The sequence below is a fragment of the Triturus cristatus genome, chromosome 11 (assembly GCF_964204655.1).
Source record: "Triturus cristatus chromosome 11, aTriCri1.1, whole genome shotgun sequence".
NCBI classification, from domain to species: Eukaryota; Metazoa; Chordata; class Amphibia; order Caudata; family Salamandridae; genus Triturus; species Triturus cristatus.
This window is the reverse complement of record NC_140594.1, coordinates 1,157,290,341-1,157,315,857: the sequence shown is the minus strand read 5'-3', so window position 1 is coordinate 1,157,315,857 and position 25,517 is coordinate 1,157,290,341. Positions and strand designations below refer to the sequence as shown.

The window sequence follows — 25,517 nt, the reverse complement described above, 5'->3', positions numbered from 1 at the left end:
ATCTGCGACATACGGGACAGTTTGTTGAAGGAGGCAGCATCAGTGTGGTGTTAGCGGGTACTTTACTCGCAGCAATATGGGGATGGTGGTAAACATGCCTCACTTCATGAAAAGACCAGTTTTTAGTACCGTACAGGAGGTTATCAAAAGATAAACTACAAGAAAAGAACCAAAGTGTAGTCTAATGCCTGCGTTCTCAAAATATGACTGCACCAGACCCACCAATATGAAGACCTTCATGGGAACCCTGTTGTAGTGGGAAGTCTGTCACTGCTAGCCGCATTACCCCTTGCACCCATTGCCTCCTAAATTCCCCATCCGAACTAGTCTTGCCTCCTCCTGAGACACACTACACGCGTCTGAAGTAGGATGGCTGACAGCCCCCATCTCTGCCTCTCTTACAACCTCCTGTGACGCACTACCATCCGTACTGTGAACTGGAGCCAGCCTTTTTCCATGACATATGTTTATGAAGACAGGAACAAGTCTTTTCAGGTCAAATAACCTGGAACAATGTTTACAATCCAGCACAGTGTCAATAAAGGTGTGTACCTGTCTCCACCCGAAGGAACGATTCCCAGAAGATCCAGCCCATCTTCTGTTAGAGTGCCAGTCTGAACACAGAGAAAAGCAGATTTCGGGTTAGTGATCTGACCATAAGAAAGCAAAGTTCAGGTTAGTGAGCAGCAGACATGGAACCTCTTTCACCAAAGTGAGACTGAGGCAGTTGCAGAATGCACATTAACTCCACATAGATAGCATCATGTTAATCAAATGAGGAGGAACCTGACAAGTAAACACTTTCCGACGGGTGAACTGTGATGCAAAAATACCTTGGAAGCCTAAACTCCTACTCTCTGGCTCTAGATGAACTGAAGGTTGAATAACAGATGCCTTCTGCCCCCACAGGGGCACACATTCTACGATCTTCCCCCCAAACACTTTCATGCAGGAGATGGGAGGAGATCCTGGTGAAAGTGTTTGTATTCTGCTGTCAAGAGCTGAGAGGACAGAGTCCTAGAAGTGAGGAGAGAGTTCTTGGAGGTGAGGACAGAGTCCCCAGAGGGGAGGGGAGCGTCCTCTCTTGAGGGGAGCTCCCCCAGTGATGGCAGAGCCCCTTCAGGAGCAGCCTGAAGATTGGACATGGAGCATAGGAAAGGACTGAAGGCCTCTAAGAAGCTACCAACAAAAATGTGTGAAAAGAAGAAGAGGGATAGGTGGAATGGGACAGCTGGAAGAGGTGGAAGGAGATGGAAGGGACCCACTGAGCTACCGCATTGTGAGTGGAGATTCTGTGCCCTGCAGTCTCTCACAGATCTTCCTTGAGGGTGTCCATGTTCTCAAGCTATATTACGCATATGGGGTTGTCAACTGTGCCTACCAATGATTACCAGGGGGCAGTTTTGCTTGCTACACTCATGCTGTGTTAAAGTGAAGAATGTAAGGTGGATTTGTAGAGTGCTGCTGGTCACCCGTGAGGGTATCCAGGCGCTGTATAAGGTCCCAGTCATTGTCTCTAATAAAAAGTCAAGCAGGGCACAAGAACCTTTTCCAAGGTGACGGACTTCGCTCATGTTTAGGACTATTTCTAAACCTCAACATATAACCCCGGGTGGCAATAGTATTAATACCTGTTCATTCAAATTGCAGAACACCAGTCCCAAGATGTCTGCTTTAACATAAATGTGACAAAAGGGCGCTAGCCTCTGTCCTCTCCATGATGCAGCTCTTCAATATGGGTCAATGAAAAGCAGCCTAACAACAGTGTCTAACAATGGAGCTGATAGCCAATGTATCATCAAGATAGTGTTAAGCAGGGATGTGTTTGCACAATATAGATTGTTTAAACTATACATGTCTAGTTTATCCGTTTCAGTATCCCAGGGATGCATTTAAATACTCAAGCAGGGTAAAAACACATCCTAACACATTTTATGCTAAAGGCACAGTACTGTGAGACCACAAGCACATAGCACTTAGGAGGCTGGCATCTAAATGGAATGGGACCGGAGTTTCCAAATTTAAATATATTCTAATGCAAAAATGTTGCAGCAATTGACAAGACAAACATCTTTGGACACATGTAAGTTTACTATACCACATATCTTGGTCTCTTGATGGAACTGTTGAAGGTAAAGACTTTCCTGTAATATGTAAGGTTGTAAGCAGTGTATGGCAGGGACACAAGTTACAGTCAGTTCGCTAAACTATAACTGGCAAATTTCAGTAGCTTTTGGGTTTTTTATGTTAGCTCGTCTCATTGCAATAGCTAACTATGACATCACTTTTACCGTTCTTTTTTCAGTGAATTTTAACTTTAACCTTGGTTTTGTAGTGTGATACATGGAGATATATCTATCTATCTATCTATCTATCTATCTATCTATCTATCTATATATACATAAAAGAAGTTGCTGTTGAGTCGACTTGTGGCCAAAATGCTGGTGGTGCACGTAAAAGCGCCACTGCCGTCGCTTGTAAAAATGCACTGCAAACTTTCCCATTTGAAGAAAGAATCGGCACTCATTTTTTCCCCGAATTACCGGAATATTGCCAGAATTGTATAGCTGTATGCTGGGAAACCAAATAGTATTTTGTATATGTTTATTGCGCAACTTAGAAGGTATATATACTGTGTTCAAAATGGCATTTGTCAGGTGATCAAAGTTGTTGTACAACCGAAACGCGTCCTGCCCGGAGTGTTTTAATAAATTAAAACTGAGGCTATACTATTTCATCTGAGTGTCCATTCTTTCTTCAAATGGGAAAGTTTGCAGTGCATATATAGATCACCAAAATGTTGCTCTATTGTGTCTCAACAAAGCTGTACCTCAACGATGAAAGTTGAGCTCTAATAAGGGGGGTTGTTTTTCTTCATTCCAGGCTTGGATGGTATTTTACCAATGCAAAGCTGTAATATTGTGCCTGGAATGGTAGAACGCTTTTGCTATTTTTCAGCTCTGCATAGATGGCAATTGCTAACCCAGTGCTTAGAGACTTTGCTGTAGAAATGGTGAAAAGGTTTGTCACTCTCTAGCTTGTGTGAATGCCACTATTCCAATCCTTGCTTAAAAACTCTGCTAGAAATACAGACATTTCAGGTGATAGATAGACAGACAGACAGACAGTTTTTAATTAAACTTTTACTATTTCAAAATTTGGGAGCTGTCAAGTGATTGAGAAGATGGTTAGGCTGAGAAAACAGATGTGGCAAGGGGGTGCTGTACTTATGCAGATGGCTCCCTCTATTTTTAGCCCCTTTAAAAATGCATTGTGCCTCATGCCTCAAATCTCAAAGTACTCAAATTCCATAGTGCCCCTCACATTTTTAGCCTGATGGTTTGATACCTCCATTAACATCTCAAAGCTCATTTACTTCACATTGCTTCTCAGGAAATTATTTAAATTAAGCAGCTACTGATGAAACAAAATGGGGTTCATGAGTGCCTTACGTTACTCTTGATTACTGAACGTTCACCCACGCACTCATCACCAGCAAACTAGACTATGGCAACGCACTCTACACCGGCATCAACAATGTCCCTACTCCGCAAATTGCAAACTATACAGAACACCGCGGCCAGACTCGCCCTAGGCATCTCCCGGCACGAACACATCAGCCAACACCTGCGGCGACTCCACCGGCTCCCCGTGGAGAAGAGAGTCACCTTCAAAATCCTAAATCACTCCTACAAATGCTTACACAACTTCGACCTCAACCACAGAATAAACTTCCACGTACCCAAAAGAAACCTGTGATCATCCAACCTCGCACTGGCTGAAACCCCACGGATCCACAGAGCCAGAGCAGGCAGAAGATCGTTCTCCCACATCGCAGCCAAGACCTGGAGCGAGCTATCGGCAGATATCAGACCCGGCTCTTCGGCTAAACAGATCTGCGGAGGACCCCCCCCCCTCAGCACCTTGAGACCCTCACTGGTGAGTAGCGCGCTTACAATCCCCCGATTGACTGAACGTTAGTGCTCTAGTTCTTCATTAGAACTCCAGTGATGCTGCGGTTGATCATGAGGGAGTCAACTGACTGGTACTGCTGAGGGAAGTATGAATATCTGACTTTATCGCATGGCTGAGGAAGATGACGTGAAATTACAGAAAATGTGCTCACATTTTAGCTTCTGCAGAATCTTGCAGAACCTCTATGAAAAAATCACGAGAGAAAACTAGTTCCTCTCAAGCTTGGTTCATCAAATCCCAGAACATGTCCATCATTTTTCACAAGGTAAAATCTCCTGCAAAGTCACCAGATTAAAAAAAAAAATTGTATAACACCAACAACCACCAATGATTTATATTATGAGTAAAATGTGTTATCACCATTTATCTGTGCTCCTTTTTGTGACCTTCAAAAACTGACTTTCACAACAGCGGATTTCGATATTGTCCATGTTGTGGTCAGAAAGTTAAGGGAGGACGGAGGTACTTGCACATGCCCCAGGGGTCGACTCACCCTGCTCCCTCACATATTCTTTAAATTATTTTTCAGGACGCAGCACCCATGTCTCTGAGTCCAATATTAACTAAACAAAAATGTCTGAATTATCTATATTTACACAGTGTCAACAGGCACCATGTAATTAATATATATTAGTTTCCCACTAGTTGCCACTGGGTAGTTCTAGTTCTGTCTGCATTTCCTTAGGAAATGCCTTTTTTGGTCTGCTAATAACTTTGGCGCCGTTTGACAAATCTTCACAGAACTTTCCGGAAAGTGCTCTTTTTGCCTAGTTTCTTCATGGTATGTTTCAGGGTGATCCATCAAGCAGGGGCCAAGAAAAATCCCCATGCATTTTCCATAGATATTTTTTAAAAGGTCTACATCCCAAATAGCTTTACAAAATTATGCCAAATTTGGCTGGCACCTAGATCTTGGGCCAGAAAGCGTACCTTGTGTGATTTGGTGTAGATCACTTTACGAGAAATTATAGTACAAAAATCTTTGTATATCTGGACAGTTGGATTCAAGGGACTCTTGTGAAAGTCCCGCAAGCACAACTTAAGAGTAAGGAGCATTCGGATTGGCCTAGGTGGCTTTTTTCCCCAAGGTGGCGCACTTCCACGAGAGCGAGTGCTTCGACTGGCTGGCTGCAACATGAATCAAACTGTTGTGGCAGCTATGACAGGACTCGGGGACTTAGTCCTCTGTCATGGACAAGTTAAACAAAAGAATAAAAGGGAGCAGGGTAGGGATACCCTGCTCTCTCAGACCTCGTGGGAAGGTCCCAGAGGGATCTCCCTTGGGCAAAACTAAAAAACAAAAATACTGGTATTTTTGCTGCCATCCCGCAGTACTCCATCCCTCTGCATCTGCATAGTGATAAAAAGGGAAACTGGGCCTCTTAGAGGCTTGGGGGGGGGCATACCGCTCTTTCCTCTGAAACCATTTTGTGCTTCCCCCTGTGCCCAGGCCCACCCTGGGGGAGCATTATTGTGACATGTACGGATTCTCCACAAATTTAAAGGAAATCGTTTTAAAAAATTGGGCCGCGGGCAGGTTCAGTTTGGGACCCCAACACCATGGAGTCAGGGTATCCCTACCCTGCACCCTATGTCTTATTTGTATTTTGTCTTAGAACTAAGATGACTGCCTTTACATCCTTGTTGATGTGGTGGCAGCCTCTCAGATCTCATCATGAGATCTGGTGGGTCCGCAGAGCCTCGGCAGTGTGATATATGCTAACTTTTTGAGCATTAATTGCTCAAAAACTACTGAACAGATGTTGACCAAATCATAATAAGCGCTCTTTCTGGACAAATATGTAGCTTTTTTTGCCAAATTTGGTGTAAATCTGTTCAGAGGTTTGGGCTGTAGCTGTGTCTAAAGTTCCTATGGAAACAAATGGAGAAAATGTGTTTTGGGACCCGCCCCCATCTCAGCCCCGGCTTGATGGATCACTCTGAGACTTTCCATGTGAACAATAGACAACAAGTGACCCTTTTTGGAAAGTTTCATGGAGATTTGTCTAACACTGCCAAAGTTATTAGCAACACAAAAAAACAATTTCCTATGGAAACAGAGTCCTAACTATAACTACCCAGTGGTGACCACTACTGGGTAATCGAGATGGATGGATGGATGGATGGATGGATAGAGAGATAGAGAGATAGAGAGATAGAGAGATAGAGAGATAGAGAGAGAGATAGATAGATAGATAGATAGATAGAGAGATAGATAGATAGATAGATAGATAGATAGATAGATAGATAGATAGATAGATAGATAGATAGATAGATAGATAGATAGATAGATAGATAGATAGATAGATAGATAGATAGATAGATAGATAGATAGATAGATAGATAGATAGATAGATAGATAGATAGATAGATAGATATTCACACACAAATGTAAACATTGTATGCCTTGCTCGCCTCTACAATACTTTATTGTTGTCCTTATACAGGGTTTACCGATAGCACTGATAATAGACAGGACAATCTTATGAAATAAATCACAGCAGACATACTACCTTACAAGAGACAAAAACCAAACAATATAGGGCTCCACCTATCTAATACAACCTCCACTGGCAGGCCAATCACAATCTAACTGCACAAAAGGTAAAATGAGAAAGGCCACATCAAAGCTGGTGTTTTGGTCCACTTGTAATTTTCTTTTAGGACCATCAACAGGACAAAATATTGGTCTTCAGACAATTTTATTCCTCAGAGCAATAAGAAATTGAGGAACTGTGTAATTTATTATATCTGCATGTAAGGTGCCTGTGTAATGTATGATACCTGCAGGTAGTGTACTCGTGTAATGTATGATAATTGCTTCTACTGTGCCCATGTAGTGTGTGATACCTGCAGGTACTTTACCTGTGTAATATGATACCTAAAAGTACTGTGCCCATGTAACATATGATACCTGCAGGAACCATGTGTAACACATCATAACCACAGTGCCTGTGTAATGTATGGTATCTGCAGGTACTGTCTCTGTGTAATGTATGATAACTGCATGTACTGTACCCATGTAATGTATGGTACTTGCAGATACCATGGCTGTGTAGCATATGAAAATGACATGTACTGTGCCTCTGTAATGTATAGCACCTGCTGTGACTGTTCCTGTGTAACGTATAATTCATGGAGGTAATGTGCCTGTGTAACGTCTCATGCCTGCAGGTACAGTGCCTGTGTAATACATGATACCTGCAGGTACTGTGCCTTTTAAGATAACTGCAGGTACTGTGTGTGTGCAACATATGAAACCTGCAGGTATTGTGCCTGTGTAACATATGATGCCTGCAGGTACTGTACTGGTGTAACATATGGTACAGTGCCTGTGTAATGCATGATACGTGAAGGTATTGTGCCTGTGTAATATATGATACCTGCAGATACTGTGCCTGTGTAATATATGATACCTGCAGGTACTGTGTCTGTGCAATATATGTTACCTGCAGGTACTGTGCCTGTGTAATATAGGATACCTGCAGAATACTGTGCCTGTGTAATATATTATACCTGCAGGTAAAGTGCATGTGCAATGCATGATACCTGCAGGTACTTTGCCTGTGTAATTTATGATAACTGCAGGTACTGTGCCTGTGTAATGCACGATACCTGCAGGTACTGTGCCTGTGTAATGCACGATACCTGCAGGTACTTTGCCTGTGTAATATATGTTACCTGCAGATAACAAGCAGTAACCAAACAAAATGCAAAGGTTATTCCCACCTTGTCGAAGCAGATGAGGTTCAGCTGTCCGCACATATTGATGCGATGGGGGCTCAGACTGAAAACAGATTTCTTCTTCAGCCTGCTCTGCGCGTAGAGGATCCCGACAGTCACCGCTGCCGGAAGGATGGGACATATCCCTGTGGTCAGGAGGCAGAGCGACTCCAGGATGATCATCCCAGCGGTAGCCTCAAAAAGAGAAAATACCAGTGAGGTCCATGTTATCGTATGTGCTGGATGCTTGTTTGCAAAATACATCCCCCAGGGATTGAAATGTAAAATGTGCAGAAATTATTGCCTATTACAAGTTGTGTCCTTTAAAATGTGACCCAACGTGCGGATTGTGAGCTTTGTGCAACGCGATCTGTATGCACCAGTATTTATCAGGCCTAATTCGACAGTAGAATTCGATAGCCTTCAATGGGAGAAAATTACTGGGGATGTGGCCATTACCAAAAAACTTGTAATTGCAATAAAAAGAATGGGCCTTCCATGATGAGGACCGGCCACTCTTGCCCCTAGGTCGGTGGGTGATATTCAGAAGATGTTCTGCGCTGATTTATCTTCTGACCTCACTCCAGTACGCCTGCTGAAGGAATTCTCTTAATAATTAGTTTTGCAGCTATAATATCTTCCTCACCATAATTCTTTGCCCCAAACTGGGTTCAAATGTGCTCAAGTGAGGGCCCTCCAGGTCTGTTTTCTGGGTTGACACATACGATGAGGGGGTGGACACCTCTTGGTTATGCTCGACCTCTCTTCAGCGTTCAACCCTGTGGAGTCCAATATCCTCCTTCGTAGATAGCTGCAGTGGCTGCTCTTGAGTTTAGGTTTTTCTTGACCTCGGGCTTCCAGCAGGTCAGCCTAAGCAACTATACATTCAGAAAGGTGACCCCTACCTGTCCATCAGGGGCCTCCATCGCCTCCAATCCTCATTACTACACCTGACCTACTTTGACATCTGTACTGACCAAATCTGTGATGTGGTCCTATGGGGATAACAGACAAGTTTCACTTTAGGTTTGCCGAAGAAGAAGTGGCAAGATCAAATGATGGATGATGGGCAAGCTAATACTCAACAATTGTTACTTTGGTGGTAAAAGCCGGCCAGGATACGTCTCACCATCCGTTCTTTAACTTTTCCTCCAAAATATCCCAGTTTTCATCAAGGTCCAAAGCTTAGAATTTATGTAGACAATACCCTGAGAGTTCAGACAGCAACAGAAGAGGGCAAGTGCTTCTACTGGTTGAACAAACTGAAACACACCCTCCCTCTTCCGTCTTCCTAATACAGAGATAGCAATGGGAGCCCCTGGTATTCGTAGACTGCGCTGTATGCCAGCTTTGCGTTCTTTCAGATTTGGGGGGTTCAGAGAGTGCAGAATGTAACCGCGTGGCTCATAACCGGCCAGGTGATGCCTGTAGGAGCTGGTAAAGCGAGACATGCATATTTTAAGCAGGTCAGCCTTATCTTTGAATACATCGCCATCTTGCCCCTGAATACTAGTGTAGGAGAATCACTGCCCATCAGATTGCATGCTGGGAGTTTCAACAGTGAAGGTCTTGACCTCCTGGTGGCCCTGGCTTTAAACTTAGCTCCAAGAGTGTCAGGAACATGTCAATACTAGATCCAAACCCTGGACCTCACTTGCCCATCAGCTCTGTTTTCCTTCCCTGTCTGTACACGCATACTTGGTCCCCTCTGATTGTTCTAATCTCATTTAGCACACTACTAAAGGAGCTACAGTATTTACTTACAGGACATAAGTGAGTCCTTATTATTATCAATATTAAATTAAACATGAATCGCTGTCAGCTAAACAATGATAGATTTGCATAGTTTCTGCAGGAGTTATGAAGGCCAACTCCAAAAAATAGGTTGCACTAAGAAGAGCATTTTTCTACGCATAAGATACATTTCTCAATTTAAGGTGAACCACTGAACCCATGAAACATGTTGAGTAGTGATAATTAATATTTATAATGTCTTAAGTGCATCATCTATGTCCAGATGTGGTGCTTCTGCTCCTGTAGAATTCAAGCCATATCTCACTGACGAGGCCTGAGTATGCTGAAACCAGTATTAGGGTGGTAGCGTTCCAATCTGAAGGGAACCTGGTCTGGAACTTCAGGCTGGACTGTTGCTACTGAAAGGGAACCAAGCTTGATTTCCTAATGGCTGGTCTCTGTCTAGCATGGCAGGGTGGGGGAATTATGAACTGGGATGTCACCCTGAGTGATTGCCAATTAATGAGATTAATTCAAGAATTCCTTCCATTACTTACTTTGTTGCTATATCATAAATATTTGACAATGCTAAGAAAAGGATGCAACAGAGACTTTTGTCATAGTACAAGTACATTGTTAATGTCCTAGTGTTTTGAATAAGGAACTGTGGCATACCGCAAGACATTCAATGTAGTATACATTTAGAATATACGCAACACGCTGGAACACTAGTTGTTTGAAATAGTTTATACATGAACAGTTTATAAATGTGCATTGTCTATAAGTTAATTTTTTGGAGTAAACATTGGGGTTTAGTAAAAATGTCTAAGCTATGTTTGTAGCTACGGGGACCAATCAATATTTTGAATGCTTGTCCGGACGATGGTTTCCTGCTTGTTTGGTACTTGCATTGGTTTAATTATTTGAAAGATAGCAGTGTAGGCGGTACAAACACGTTTTTTTATAGTGTTCAATGAAAGTACTGGTTTTGCTCTTTTTTAAGGTGTTATTGGGTTTTCATTGAGCTCCAATCACATTATGTCAATTGTGTGATATAAAATATATAAAAATATTTTGATACAACCAATCACTGACATGTTATTATATTTTCTCTACTGGTTCTTAGTTTTATTAAAGCTTTTAATGAAATTACAATAGAAAGTCAAATTTGTTAAATAAATTGGTTTGGATTAGTGTCACAAAAACTGCAAACAAAGAAATATTGATGAAGTAAACGTCTCAAGGAAAATATTTTAGGACCCCCTGTCCATAGTTAGTGATATTTTCTTGTTTGTGCCTGGATCCCCTTGGGTGACAGTCCTATGATTCAAGGTTGTTGGTCCTAATGTGCACAGGAGTGGGTGCACATGCTGATCCATGCTTCAATGTACTCTAGGGACACATCATGTTTCATACAAAGATCCAAGAGCCACCATTCTAATTGTGGGTCCAGGATATCCTTCCACAGTCAATCCTCCTTCAAAACAACTACACTCAACGCGTCTGGATGCCATACTCTAGAAACCTTATTTACAATGCCCTGCCACAACAGGACAAAGATGTAAAGAGACAACCACAGCTCTGAGGAAAATCAGATTCAAAGTCTATTGGGGTCGACATCGATAATCATTTCTTTCTTAGTTTCTTGGCCCGGGTGGCTCTTGGTGTCTAGTGAGATAACGGTGTTTACACAGAAGATCGGAAACGGAAATATTGTGTGAAGAATTTCGAGGACACAAATATTGAGAAGGTAAGTTTCTATAGATAAGCAAAGTTTTACTGTATATAACTCCACATATATGTACCATGAGGCTATATACATCTTCAAGGTATGTAGATGTGGAGTTATAGAATTATAAATCTATACTTACCTATTTGCACTTCCCGTCTCGATATGTTGGCCCTCGATATTTTTGACACAATACTCTACCCACACAATATTTTTCTTTCCGATATTCTGTCGATGATCCGAGGTAGCATCTTTTCTCACACCATTCCAGGCAGAGGCACCTACTCCCTCCCTGGTATTAGAATAGATCCCTGGATTGTCCTGCACTTGCTCTGGCATAAGTAGTGAGGCAGTAACTGACCTCTCCAAAAGGAGTGTGTTAATTGCCACCAGTTCTTTCTCTGTGCTATCGAAGCACCAGGCTCTGCGTAAGCCCACGAGCTGAGAAACAGAGTGTGTGTGAACAATGACAGTGGTTAATACGTACTGGAACAAAAGCCCTCAGAAACCTAAGTTTTATCAGAGGGACGACAGATTTGCACCCACTCCCAGGATCTGTTGTAACAACTTGCAGCATTTCCATTGAACCTCATGGCAAACCGTTACTTAGAGAGACCCTATTGTACCAGACATAAAAATGGAAGCCAGGAAAACCACTTACCCCTGTAGGAGCCATGCAGGCAATTGCATACACAATGCCAATCAAAGAAATAAAAATAAGGAACATAAAGAAACGTCCAATATCCCGGTACAGCTTGAAGTTCACCGGCTTGGGGTACAGGATGGATCTCACCATGTCCCCTTTTGTTGTGTTGAACCCTAAAGAGAACAAAGAATAAGTGGATGGAAATTGTATGGTTTCACAAAAGACATACATTGGGAATCTCAGAAGAAAGCATATAGTAGAGTGGCTTTTGAAGCCCAATACTTCCAATTATATCATAAAGTAATGTGGTTTTATCTGGAGTGATAGTTATATAAATAAGTAAACTCTTGCTTTATTTAATAATTTTCATACTTTTTAATTTTATAATATTACATGATCTTCTTTCCAGTCTTGAAGTATTTTGTATCATTCAATCAATGACTTATTATCTAGCACCTCATACCACTGCACCAATATTCAATTACTAATAGAATGTTAAGTGTATTTAGAGCAGCGATACACATTTTAAATATTCTATTATAACTGAAAAAAATAAACGTTACAGTGAAGTTATGATTGGCACTAATAGAACACCTTAACACAAGTTTAAAAAAAACAACTTTGAAATGAACCAAAAAACTACTGGAATGTCCAAGTTATGGTCATCCATAACACACGCTACAGCCATGCACACCACACGCAATGCTCCCGGCCTCACCCTTAAAGACACAGATGCAATTACAAATGTTGTAAATCATCTTTCACATAATATTACATATCACATTTTGCTTACTATTGTGACGGAGAGGAGTAGGAATTTCGTTTTAATAATTGCTGATTATATTTTGTGGTTTAGTTACATTACGGCTCTAACGCGGAATAGTTAAAATTTCAGTAAGACTGGGTGGTAACATTTTCTTTCCTCCTTCCCTGAGGTACAGAGAATGGGTAGTAATTTGTGTCGGAAATAATTAAATACCGATTTGATATCTCGGCATTGTGAGGACTGAGGATAGATCTTGTTGAACAAGATAGTAAATTAAATTCAGAAAACAATTCTGAACATATATGGCATGTTCAAAGTAAACAACACATTTGGAATTTTAAATCTAAGTTAATGGAATGGAATTATGAGAACCTCTCTGTAATTCGAGAAAGCGTCTGGTTGACCCCACAGGGAAGGATTACACAAGCTTTAGTGGGAGTAACACAGAGCGCATGAGTGTAGATACTGTGCAGAACACGTGTTCTAGCTCCCTTGTATCACCTGGGCTTGGGAAGGGTTCTTGTTGTTTGCTTGTTGTTCTCACTGTTCATCCTCCATATGGAAATACGGGCTCTCATTGGGTGCTGGGGTTCAGCGCAAGTATCCTGGTCAGTGTGGGGTTTGCAGTAGCTCTGCCCACCTCAGACTCCCCCTCAGTAAGCAATGCCCAATGCTAATTTGATGATTTGGGTACCCTCTCTGTATATTTATCTCTTTCCAAAGACAACATCTCTGCTGAGCCTTATGACCTCCCTGCTGAGCCAAAGAAGTAGACGAATGACACCTGTGACTCCCTCTCTCGCCTCCTTTTTCCCCCTCATTCTCTGACTGATGAAAGGCTCTCACTCGCTCTACCTTGTCTTCAGGTTCTTCTGATGGTGTTAAGGTCCTAAATTCATTCACTGAGTTCCTCTCTTCTCAATCCTTTTTGCAGGTCTTTCTCCTTCTGTTGATGTCTCTTTAGCTCTAGGTCACATTTTGGTCTCTCCTCGTCTTCCGCCTACAGCGGGGCTCTTCCTTTCAGATGTGGCCACCTCAGATACTTTATCTGTCGTACACTCACCTGTCCTCAGCACCAAGGCCTTCGCTGGACCCTGACCCGTTGACTCTGCTCGGATGACCTCCGTTCCGCAGAACAGCATGTGCCTCTTATAATCCTCCCCAATAAATGTCTTCCAAGGCATTGAGTTGTCCAAGTGCGGTAACTGGGTCTTCGTCACGGGGATGCATTCGCCTTAATTAATAATGGATGAAATGTTAATGAATTAATAAATCATTGTTTATTCTGGCAGAATTCCAAAAATTATTACTTTTTTACCTTTATCCATATTTTCTATTAATTAAATTGTAGGAGGAAAAAATGTTTTGTCTCAAAGGACAAGAGGCTAATAAAATATTTGACAAGGTAAAGATGACCTAAAATTCACCGCAACTCTTGGAATCAGTGTCGTTCTACCCGCACATAAAATAAACTGTGCCAAGAAGCATCTTTTTAAAGCCCTGAAGAAAGACCACAAAAGCAAAGTCCGAGAGTTACATGGCATACATTACACACAGTGTATTCAGGATCTCACTTGAACAGCAGTATTCTCTTATGGGAAGGTCACTACCACTTAGTTATTTTTTTGTAAATGAAGAGGAGCAATTGTCTTCTGCTCAAACCCTTTAACTTGACTCTGCATTGATAAGTATGAGAGAGAGAACCACTATGATGAACACACACTGCCCCTTTTTATCTAAATACAAATGTGGGATCTCTATATCCTTCTCCCACTGAGTAAAGGCCTCTGTGAGAAGGCAGTGGCGTTACCCATAGGTGCGCTATCCTGGTCACTAACGCCAACACATTCTGCATGTCCTATTGGAAGAAACCATTTCTATCAGCATCACGTAATTCCCTGTCTCCTCAATAAAACCCATTCTCAGTAGACGGTGTTCATATAATACTAAAATTGATCTAGTGGTGTGCCACAGCATAAGTCTATAGTGTTGAGCTTGGTCCTCTTGTCAGGGTCAGCCCCAAACCTGTTTGCATTCACCCACCCATTTTTCTGAATTTGTTTTGGTTGCCCTTAAGACTCTGCATACATTACCACTGCTACCCAGTGCTAAAGTGCTTGGAGTCACTCCCTAAAGCTTTGTAAAATTGGCTTACACCAGATTGCCTATTTTTAACTTACTTATAATCCTCTAGTAAAGTGATATACCATATACCCAGGGCCCATAAATTAAATTCTACTTGTAGGCCGGCAGCACCTATTGTGCCACCCACTTGAGTAGTCCCTTAAAACATGTGTCCGGTCTGCCATTGCAACCTGAATGCAGTTTTAATCTGCCAATTCGACTTGGCAAAATAACCACTTTGTCAAGCCCTAAACTCCCCTTTTATTGCATATGTTCACCACTAAGGTAGGCCCTAGACAGCCGACATGGCAGGGCACATTGTAATTAAACGTTAAGACATTTAATTTTAGATTTTATATGTCTAGTAGAGAAAAACTCAAATTCGTATTTTACTGGTGTGGGTGCCTTGGTCATCATCCTTACAGCTTTCGTTATTATTTTTTTTAAGTACCAGAACCAAAACATGCTCCTGGTGCTGCCAATACTGAAGTGGAGCGGAGCAGGCACTCCCGCACCACTGTATGAGGAGATTCACATCCCGTACACCTCCACACATACATGGCCAGGGCAAGATATGCAACAACTGGACTTGCAATTCTACAAATGTTATTCGTCTGTCAGATGAGAGATGTGTTTCAACTCTGGCTTCAAGGGTGTCTTGATGTGAAGTAAAACTGGAACTGAAGCACAAATTTAAAGTAATGCACATGTGGAAACATTTCTCCATAAACCCAGAATACATTGTGACAGAAGGTATTATCAAGAAGAACTGGAGACCTCACCTGTGAGCATGCCTTCATTTAACACACATGTGCCGTTAATCAGGATAGCATCGCATGACAGCAAGAAGTTCTTTCCTGTTAGGATGACAACGTCCCCGGGGACCAGGAGTTGCGATTCCACTTGACTGCATCCTGTTGAAAATGACACAAATATATGGAGTTTGCTCTAATGCTACAGTCTCTTGTTTCTTGAGGGAGATGAGTCTCTGAGATAAGAGACTCTGTGTCTGAATGGGCCAATCCACTCTGCCGATGCCCCTTCCCTATCTGTTGGTGGTCACTCCAGTAGAGTCCATCTCATATGCCCTTTGAAAGAGGTGCCAGTGGGATGGGTGATAGGAGGATGCTTGCTTTGTATGTTAGTAGAGAGGTCCATCCAGCGTTCTACCCTGGATGATGCCTTTACCTTTAGTAGCCAACAAGGCTAACAGCTACACTCACCAGCCAGCAGGCCACTGGAAAGCTTAGTTTGGGAAACGTTCCTGGACGTCGCTGATAACCTGCAGCTTTCCTTTGTGCCGATTTAATGTTGTAAAAAAGGGTCAATTCAAGCTTTTGGGATGGGGAAATCTTGCCTCAGAATAAAAGGGAGCCATGTTTCATATGCAGGAGAGGGATTTTTATAGATAAGTGCAATATCTCATGCATGGTAAAGTGTAGGGAAACGAAAAAACTTTGGAAAAGTTTGTGAAAATATTTTTATATTAAACATTAATATTAAAAAAATTATATCTTGATTTTATATGTATCACTAAATGAGAAACGGCAAGAACTATTAACTACAGTTTGAATTAAAATGGAATAATTTAAAATACATTAAATTGCACTCAAATTATTTTCTCAAGGTTAAAGGCAAATATAAAAAAAATAATTTCCACCTAAACAAAAAAAAATAATTTTTTGTTATGCATTACTAATTTTTAAAAGGGATGTATAGACTTAATTACAAGCACTCTGCTTATATTTAATGGAAGGAATTGTTAAAGTGAGTTGTAGATGCAAATTTGTTTTTAAAATATTTTATAACATTTGAAAAATACTATTTTTATATGTATTCAAAATTGAATTATATTTGTTTATATGTTTATCAATTCAAAACTATTTAATTGAAATTAATACTATTGTGGCCTTTACATTGAAGTCTCCACCTCAATTATTTTCTATGGAAGGGTATTGTACTACCAGGGGTTGGGCATGTGTAGTGCTATACTTACGACTGTTGTTTAATAGTAGCTTAAACTTGTAACTTAGACTCCACCAGAGGGTGGAAATGTGTAAGTCCAGCACTCAGATTTTGTGAACAGCCAAAAGTAGTAAGGTACTTTAACATTCAAGAGTAAATTTACACATGAAAATGACCTGCAAGTGTAAATTACATTTGTGAATAGTCTCGATTTTGTGGTGTCTTGGTGTGAGAGTGTGGTGTAATATGTGCAGAATACTCCTTTAATTCATGTTCTCAAGTCCCATGTCAGTTTGGCATAGTGGAATTGTTACAGTTTAAGCGGACAGTGCTTCTGTGGGGAGTGTTGCAGTCTCCTGAAACAAAGGCTTTTAACAACCTCCTTATCATCTTTATAACTAGAAACATTAATACAAAAATGTGCTGGCTACACCCGTCAAGCAACGTGTGCCAAAGATATTTTTCAAAGGTGTTGAAAATGGGATTCATAAAAGATACTTTTTTTCATATTAGGGCCTCCTCCAATGGTGATGGCCAAGAAGCTGTTGGCAGATATTGGCCTTTGTATGGATTTTTGTGGATTAGACTAAAATGTGGTTATTGAGCAGCTCCTTTTGTGAGGGGGTTTCTTCTTATGGCACTAGTATCTGCTGTATTCCATCAGATTATAAAAAATCTTTTGGAGATGGGAGGAAGGTCATAATCTTTAAGGACAATATCCTCATTCATGATAATTCCAAGTCATAACAAGATAAAAGAGTCCTGGTTTGTGAAACAGGTTTGCTCCTTGAAAGGGAAAAGTGGAAGTTGAGGATGGATTTGTAGGCGTGGGTGAGTAGCTTGAAGGTTACTCTCTTCTCGATGGGGAGCCAGTGGTGGTCTCGTAGGTGCTGGGTCATGTGCTCGTGTCGTGGGGTTCCGAGGATGAGTCTGGCTGCAGTGTGTTGGATGGTTTGGAGCTTGTGTAGCCGGGTTTTGTTGATTCCAGCATAGAGGGCTTTCCAGTAGTCCTATCTGCTGGTTATGAGTGCGTGGGTGAGGGTCTTTCTGCATTCGGGGGGATCCACTTGAAGGTCTTGTGGAGGCAGTTGAAGCAGGTGGAGGGGAGGACGTTGATCTGGTGGGTCAAGGTGAGGGAGGAGTCTAGAATGTTGCAGAGGTTCCAGGCGAAGTCTGTCGGGGTGGGTAGGTTTCCAATGGCAGGGGGCCACCAGGAGCTGGCCCATGGAGTGGGGGACGATGACCTCGGTCTTCTCAGAGGTCAGTTTCAGGCAGCTGTCGCTCATCCAGGCTCCAATGTCTTTCATTCCTTCTTGGAAGCGGAGTCTGGTGTCTTTGGGGTTCTTTGTGAGAGAGGATGAGCTGGGTATCGTCAGCGTAAGATACTATGCTGAGCCCATGCTGTCTGACGATGGTGGCAAGGGGGGCCATGTAGATGTCAAAGAGCGTGGGGCTGAGCGAGGATCCTTTGGGTACTCCACAGTTGATCTCTGTAGGTTCGGGGAGGGAGCCTGATCCTTTGAGTTCTGCTGGAGAGAAAGAAGCGGATCCAGTTGAGGGTGGTTCCTCGTATACCAGTGACGTGGAGTCTGGCTGCGAGAGTGCGGTGTGAGATGGTGTCGAAGGCTGCAGAGAGGTCTAGTAGGATGAGGGCTGCAGTGTGGCCCTGGTCGAGTAGCAAGCAGATGTCATAGGTGGTGGCGAGGAGGGTCGTCTCAGTGCTGTGGTTTCTGCAAAATCCAGACTGGGAGGAGTCGAGGATGGCGTTCTCTTCAATGAAGGTGGTCAGCTTGGCGTTGATGAATCTCTGTGTGACTTTGGCTGTGAAGGGAAGGAGAGAGATTGGCTGGTAGTTTTTCAGGTCCGTCGGGTCAACCAAGGGTTTCATGAGGTGGGGCTTGACCTCTGCCCGCTTCCAGTCGTCCGGGATGACCGGCTGGTGTTTGGTGGTGGAGAGGCAGGTGGTGTTCGGAGTCTGTTCGCTGAAGTTGTCGTAGAGGGCCTTGATTTTCAGGTGGAAGTAGGAGCTGAACTTGTTGCAGAGGTCCTGGGATGGTATGATGTCCATGGCTTCGCTAGGGGGTTTGGTGAACTGCTGCATGACTTTGAAGAATTATTTTTTGTTACTTGTGTTGGTGGGGATTTTGTTCTAGATAAAGGTCCGCTAGGTCGTTCTTATGCGCTGGTGGTGTTCAGTCATGGTGTTCCTGTAGTTGCTCTGGTCTTCAGTGGTTTTCCTGCTCCGCCAGAGTTTCTCGAGGAGTCTGCAGGAGCGCCTAGCTTCTTGGTGGTCGGTGGTTTTTCAGGCGACCTGCAGGGGGCATTGTTTGGTGGGGTGGCGGAGTGGTGCGAGCATGTCAGCGCAGCAGGAGATCCAGCGGTGTAGTTCTTTTGCTGCGGAGTTGCAGTTGGTCGTGGTGGAGGGGGGGGGTCATGGAGGAGGGTGGTGTTGAGGTGTTCCTCTGTGATCTTGTTCCAGTTCCTTCGTGGGGTGGGTTTGGGTGCGGTTGTGGTGTTGAAGGTGAAGTGTACGCAGTGGTGGTCTGTCCAGAGGGGCTGCGTGGTGTGGCTGAACTGGATGTTTGTCCCTCCAGCGAAGATGGGGTCGAGGGTGTGTCCGGCCCTGTGGTGGGGATGGTGACAAGCTGCTTCAGTCTGAGGTTGACAAGGAGGGTGGTGGAGTCGGGGTCACTGCAGGTGTCGAGGTGGAAGTTCAGGTCTCCAATGAGAATGTAGTCCGTGGAGGTGATGGCATGGGCTGCAATGAGGTCGGCAATGGTGGTGGCGGAAGCGGCCCGAGGCCCTGGGATACTGCAGATGAGGGTTCTGCACTGCATGGTTCTGGGGCTGGTTTGGATCTGGAAGTGGAGGTGCTCTTTGCTGGAGAGGGGGGTCAATCGTGCTGGAGGTGGAGAGTCGGAGGGAGCTCTTGCATGCGATGAGGCGTCCTCCTTCTGGGCGGTGGAGACAGTCCTTTCTTTGGATCTTGTGTCTGTCGGGGATGGCAGTGGCGATGTCGGGGTGGAGGTGGTGTTGGTCCATGTTTCTGTGAAGAAGGCGACGTCTGGCGAGAGGGTGTCGAGCAGGTCCCAGATCTCCGTGGCGTGTCTGTGGAGGGAGTACACGTTGAGGAGTATGCAAGTCCGGGCTTCGGGGGTACGGGCGTCCGATGTGGGTTCAGCGGTCATAGGGGGGGCTGTTAATAGTGAAGAATTGCCAGCAGGAGAAGTGACTGTGGGTGGTGTTTGGCGTCAATCTCTGGCAGTTGTTCTTTCTTCCGGGGTTGAGTGCAAGGAGGGCAGCTGAGTAGTAGCAGTGGTTAGCTGGAGAACCAGGGTCCCTGGCGCTGGCCGCGGTCAGGTCGCGGATGGGTGCAGACAGGCTTGCCTTTGGCGCGCCAGCGGCATGGCTGTGCAGCGGTGGCCATTAAGTAGGGGAGGGTAGTGCAGCTGGGAGGTGGGAAGTGGGAAACGGCAGGGAGGGGTCGGGGGCAAAGGAAGGACAGAGAAAAGGCAGAAAACGGGCACGAGGGGGGTCAGAATGAACAGAAAAAGGAACAGACACGGGCACGGGCACAAAGAAGCAGAAAAAGGTACAGAGACGGGCACAAAAGAGACAGGAACAACAAAGTGGCACAAGGACAGAACCAGACAACAGCGGCCAGCAGAAGAGCAAGGCTCTCCCACTGGACCACCAGGGATGAGGCACAGAAAGGAGCCTACAGGAGGAGGAGGGCATCGATGCCTACCTGAGCAGATCCCGGTGCCCTGAGCGGTGGCACTTAGGGGCGGAGCTGTGGAGCGAGAGCAGGTCCCTGACCAGGAGGTCATCAAAATGCTGACAATTGATAACCAGTAGAACCTGATCTCTATCATAGGATGCAAAAGTATTCCTCCCATGTTGTGAGGAGTGAGCTTGAAAAGTTGTGCACAAAGGGAACTGTTTTTAATGGACAGGTTACTTGAGAGTGGGAAGTTGAGGAAGTACTGGTAGTTAAACTGAACATGCTATATAAAGTTGTTTTCAGGAATAGTAAAGGATTATAGAGGTCAGAACTGTGATATCTTAAGATCGTGATGGGCACAGAAAATAGTAGCAAAAAAAACAGTTGATGGACAGAATGCAGAACAATGTCATACATTCACCCCAGTACAGAGATCTGGGCCTAAATCCATCGTTTTTTTGCTCACCATGCCATTCCAGTTTGGACCCAGCCATATGCAAATCAGTCTTGACCCTGTGCCTCATGGGAACAGTCCAGCCCGAACTGCCAAGCCAGGTCCTCCAGAAAATAGTAGACCAGGTGAAATATATTATGCACAATTCTCAAATGTATGCCCTTATGGCTCATCTTGTAATAACACGTTTAGGTTATCATATGCTGGTTAAATTGATGTCAAAGGAAGTGGATTATTCATGGACAGGATTAGAAAAAGTGTTAGATATGAATGTGTGTGTGGATTTTATGCAAAGTTATACTTGGTACTTTCCACTGCTGCTCTGATATGATATTCTGGGACATATTTATGAGTGAATATGGAAAATCCTATGAGCGCTGCAAGGCGCTCATGGATGAACACTCACTCCTCTGATCGATATTTAAAACATTGTTGATGAAAAATTTAAACTCACAGAAATTCTTTTAACTCTCCTGATTTACCTGTTCTTGTAACAAGCATTATTACTGATGAACTTATTAAAGTAACCATCTATTCTCCATCTCCTCAGATCACTTTTATTACCTTTTCTGTTTCGGATAAACTAGCTAGACAAGTTGGATCCCTCCTCCAGCTCTTCTGGCCCACTTTTATTTCACTAAAATATGTAATGATTTAGATAATTTAAAGGTACCCCATTCCTTTATCTCCCTCTTATTATAGATTTTGGTTATAAGTGAATAATGATACTGACAGAAACTCTGACACATCCCTTTTGCTCCCCTCCTATCCTACTGTTTACTACTCATGATGTAGCTGGCCCATCAAACATTAATCCCCGGCCCATGTTACAATTTTCATTTCTGAAAAGCAAGTTAGACTAACGTGAGCTCACCTCCATCTCTCCTGAGCACAGACACCTTGACATTATTATGTGCCTCCACCAGCCTGGCCAGTCTGACAGCTTGCTGGGAATTAAAAAACAAGCACAAGCAGGTTGTTAATCTGCAGATAGCCAGGGCATGATTTAATGCAAATCATAAAAATGCACACAAAACATACAGTTAATAGTAAAACTTGAACTCTTGAGCTTTTAGTAAAATTAATATGAATGTTTCTATTTTGAGATAGGTTAATAGCTGCGACATTGGGATCAAATAATGCAACACTTGGGCCCCGATTACAATGTTAGTCGGAAAGCCTCCGACCGACAATTGGATTTCCCTAATCCATTTCGGAACCTATGTTTCCAACCAAATCGGAAAAGTTTCCGACCGACTGATTACAATGCAAGGAAACAGTTTGGGCTGTCCGATCAGTTCTCATTGGCACTTGGAGTCCCCAAGTCGTTCCAAGCCGAATCGTTCAGCTCTATGGACACAGTTTCAAACTGAGCAATTACGATGTCAGATACTGACAGCTGTTGCAAATCGGTCTGTCCAACATGAAACTGCTGTCTGAATCTGACTTGGGAGGCCCATAGCAGGCCCCCCTTCACCCGGACTCCTCTGTTTGGGGCCAGTGGGGGTACCCTTGGGACCTCCCCTGGAAAACCATGCACAGTGTGGCAGGCACCATGAGGTGCCCTCCACAGGGTAACAACCCCTTTTTTTCCAATGGGAGCCTGTGTTGTCACTCGGAATACAGCCTCCCATTGAAGTCAATGCATGTCCGACCGAACGATGTTTGGAAGAATCGTAATCAGTTGGTCGGATTCACCAAACCTGATTGGGTTGGACCAGATTTTAAAACCGAGTCGGTCGGAAGAGTTTACGACCGACATCATAATCGGGCCAATAACACATAACTATGATAGGAGGAGGATGGGAGCACATTGCCTCACATCCCAACACTCAATTTGCCCCAATGCATCATGGTAAATGCAGTGCATGATAACACTTACTTCAGAAGTAGTCTTTGCTTATTGACCCTTGTTGGTGTAGCCTGTGATGTGTAACTCTAGACACAAGTTTCTGGATTCATTCCTTCATCAGTAAATACATATGAAACTATTGTTTTATTCAGGTAAGACTTATATGCATTCTAGGTACTAATGAAGACATTTATAGTTAAAAGATTATTTGTTTTTGTGGGGTTATGTGTTTAGATTTTAGCCCAGGGAGGGGGAAGGGTGACCCACATATCTCCAACTAAAAGCACAAAAAGATCAGAAGGACCCAATACCACATTTGTCCACCTGGAGTTTTTTTTTGTTCGTCTTGGAAAATCACATGACTCTACACCTGCCAGGCTGGAGGAGCACTCGAGATGGAAAAACGCCACACAACAAGCCCCACTTGGATGGACCCTTGTGTTCCCCTAACTGCAGTCACAATTTAAGAATCAAATTGCACTATACATAAACACCACACAAAGTGTAGCTCAAAAGAACTACTAAATGAAATGAGGCAATAAATGAAGGCAGGAAGACACACTCCCACAGCACAGACATGCTTGTAAGAATGTTAAAATAGATACTGCCATTCGCCAATAACAAATGTTGGACCTGAGGGAACACTGACAAAGCCAGGGCATTTGAAGTGAAAGCTTCATCTACAGATATCCTCTGATTTATTTTAGCACCGCGAACATGAATTAGAATATACTCAAAACTGCGTGGAGCATCTTCTGCACTTGAGTAACAGGACACCTTTCGGATTGGTATTAGCCCAGACGGTTCTAGGGCTTCCCAACTAGACTCCCTTTCCCCACCCTCCCATTTATACCACCACTGGTAGGTGATGTCAAGTCCTTCAGCTTGGTCTTCATGGAAGGACAGGTCACAAATGTCTGGACAATGTTAATGTCATTTTTAACAGGTGTACAAAGAAGCAAGTGACACGTATGCAACTGTACACCCGCCACATCAGAATGTTTAAATCATCTTTCAGCTTAGCCGACAGTCTGCTGATAGTACAGTATCGTGCCAGTACACTCAGCACAGCACGGCCTTCACACATGAATTGCACATATTGTGATTCACTATTCGTAATCCTTAGGTACTTGGTTAATGTGCCTGCTAATAAGCAGATGTACTATGGCGGCAATCCTCTGTGGGCCATTGGGTACTCAGGGGTACAGGGTATGGTCCAGGATTCCTTCAGATCAAATAGCATTTAGGGAATTACAGGTTCTGCTTCTCCACAGTAGAAAACATTGTGTGTTGTGCAGCGGAGGGGGCAGGTCTAGGCTCTACCTTGGCAACTACGCCTTGCAGTGGTTCCCAAACTGGGGTCCGTGGACCCCCAGGGGTCCATGACACGTTCCCAGGGGTCCGCAGGCAGCAGTTCTAATAGCACTGCAAAGTTACTTGTATAATCAGCAGTTTTTGGACAGCAATAAAAGTGTCAAGATAACTCCGGTGATGAATGTATCTGCTGGAGAGAGATGGGGTTTTTGTCCAGTGGCAGCTTTGACTCACCTAAGGAAGTGCAGATGGTTAATATGCCTGCTGCGAAGAATGTCTATCATGCATTTCTTAAAAAGCAGTATTTTGTTTTGTGCATAGCTCTGTGGGTTCCGGTCTTTGCCATAGTGATTCTTTTGTTATTATGCAGTTCACAAGTTCCAATCGTAATCTAACAGAGTGAGCTATGAATTGCCATCAAAGAGCTGCAGGCAAATTGCATGGTACTAGTTAGTGAGTTATGCTTTTCCCCAGTCTTTCCCAGTCTTACATTATTCCGATGCTGCTAAAAAGGTTTGTTTGGGTAGAAATAAATCATTATTATTAAAGTCAACGCTAATCCCTATGTTATGTTCTGAATCCTGAGTTGGTGCTTCTCTAGACCAAGCACTCTTAAAAAATGCCTACCAGTATGGATAACAAGTGAATTGTAGTCCCCTTTGCCTTATGTAACATTTTCTATTTACTGATTTACACATGTATGATTTTTATGTCTCTGTATGTGTGTGATGTAAAGTGCTCTGGCACCCTACAGTGGTATGAGAGGTGCTATAAAATAAATTGAATACATGTGACATTGGGGCTAAGGAGAGATGAGAGGCACCGTTGGAGGGTAGCAGTGAGGGAATCATTGAAGATTGTCCATCATTGAAGATTGCCAAAAGATTGTTGTATCCTGGTGCATATAGTAAATTCATCATTTATTAGGCTTTGAAAACTAATACAATTCAATATATAATGACAAATGTGTTGTAAAATGCACTATTTCCCCCCATATTTTCTTGGGGAGAGCCCCCCAAAACCCACTTTGTAGTGGTCAGGCTCACTCGCTGCACTTGGTGCGCACTATATGGGGACTGGTGTGACAACATTTACCAGAGCAGCTTTAAGTGTCCAACCTTGGCAGGAGTAGGAGCCTCAGGCCGCGAAATAAAACCAAACTATCAAAAGTTGGTTGCGAGATGCAGCACCAATCTTCCCATCAAGATTTTTCGATTTTTGCAAATATTTTTAATATAAAAATACTAAAATATTTTGTAATTCAAGTCTAGCCTTGATGTGCACACTTGTGTGTTTATTTTTTTTCTAATTACAGTTTTAATGTTTGACATTTACATTTCACAAATTTCTTGGGGGTCCCCAGCTTCCAGTAGTGACTCAATGGGGGTCCTCAGGAGTGAAAAGATTGGGAACCACTGACGCCTTGTATTATTATTGCCTAAGTCCAGTTCCCCTTGGACCGGGCTCCTTTTTGCTCAGTACCTCCGATGTTACAAGATCCCACGGACTCG

The 25,517-nt window shown here is 43.3% G+C and overlaps 1 protein-coding gene across 1 annotated transcript in view; it reads right to left on the bottom strand.

Annotated features, from left to right (window-relative positions):
* The window catches only part of LOC146788629 (putative cation-transporting ATPase 13A4), a 389,548-nt gene that overhangs the window by 270,517 nt on the left and 93,514 nt on the right, over positions 1 to 25,517 (bottom strand). Inside the window, exons 8-13 of the mRNA XM_085633188.1 lie at positions 21,715 to 21,787; positions 15,480 to 15,611; positions 13,637 to 13,807; positions 11,823 to 11,980; positions 7,705 to 7,893; positions 553 to 614 (exon numbers count right to left, since the gene is read on the bottom strand). Of these exons, the coding sequence (XP_085489314.1) occupies positions 553 to 614; positions 7,705 to 7,893; positions 11,823 to 11,980; positions 13,637 to 13,807; positions 15,480 to 15,611; positions 21,715 to 21,787 (785 nt within the window). The remainder of the gene's footprint in view (positions 1 to 552; positions 615 to 7,704; positions 7,894 to 11,822; positions 11,981 to 13,636; positions 13,808 to 15,479; positions 15,612 to 21,714; positions 21,788 to 25,517) is intronic.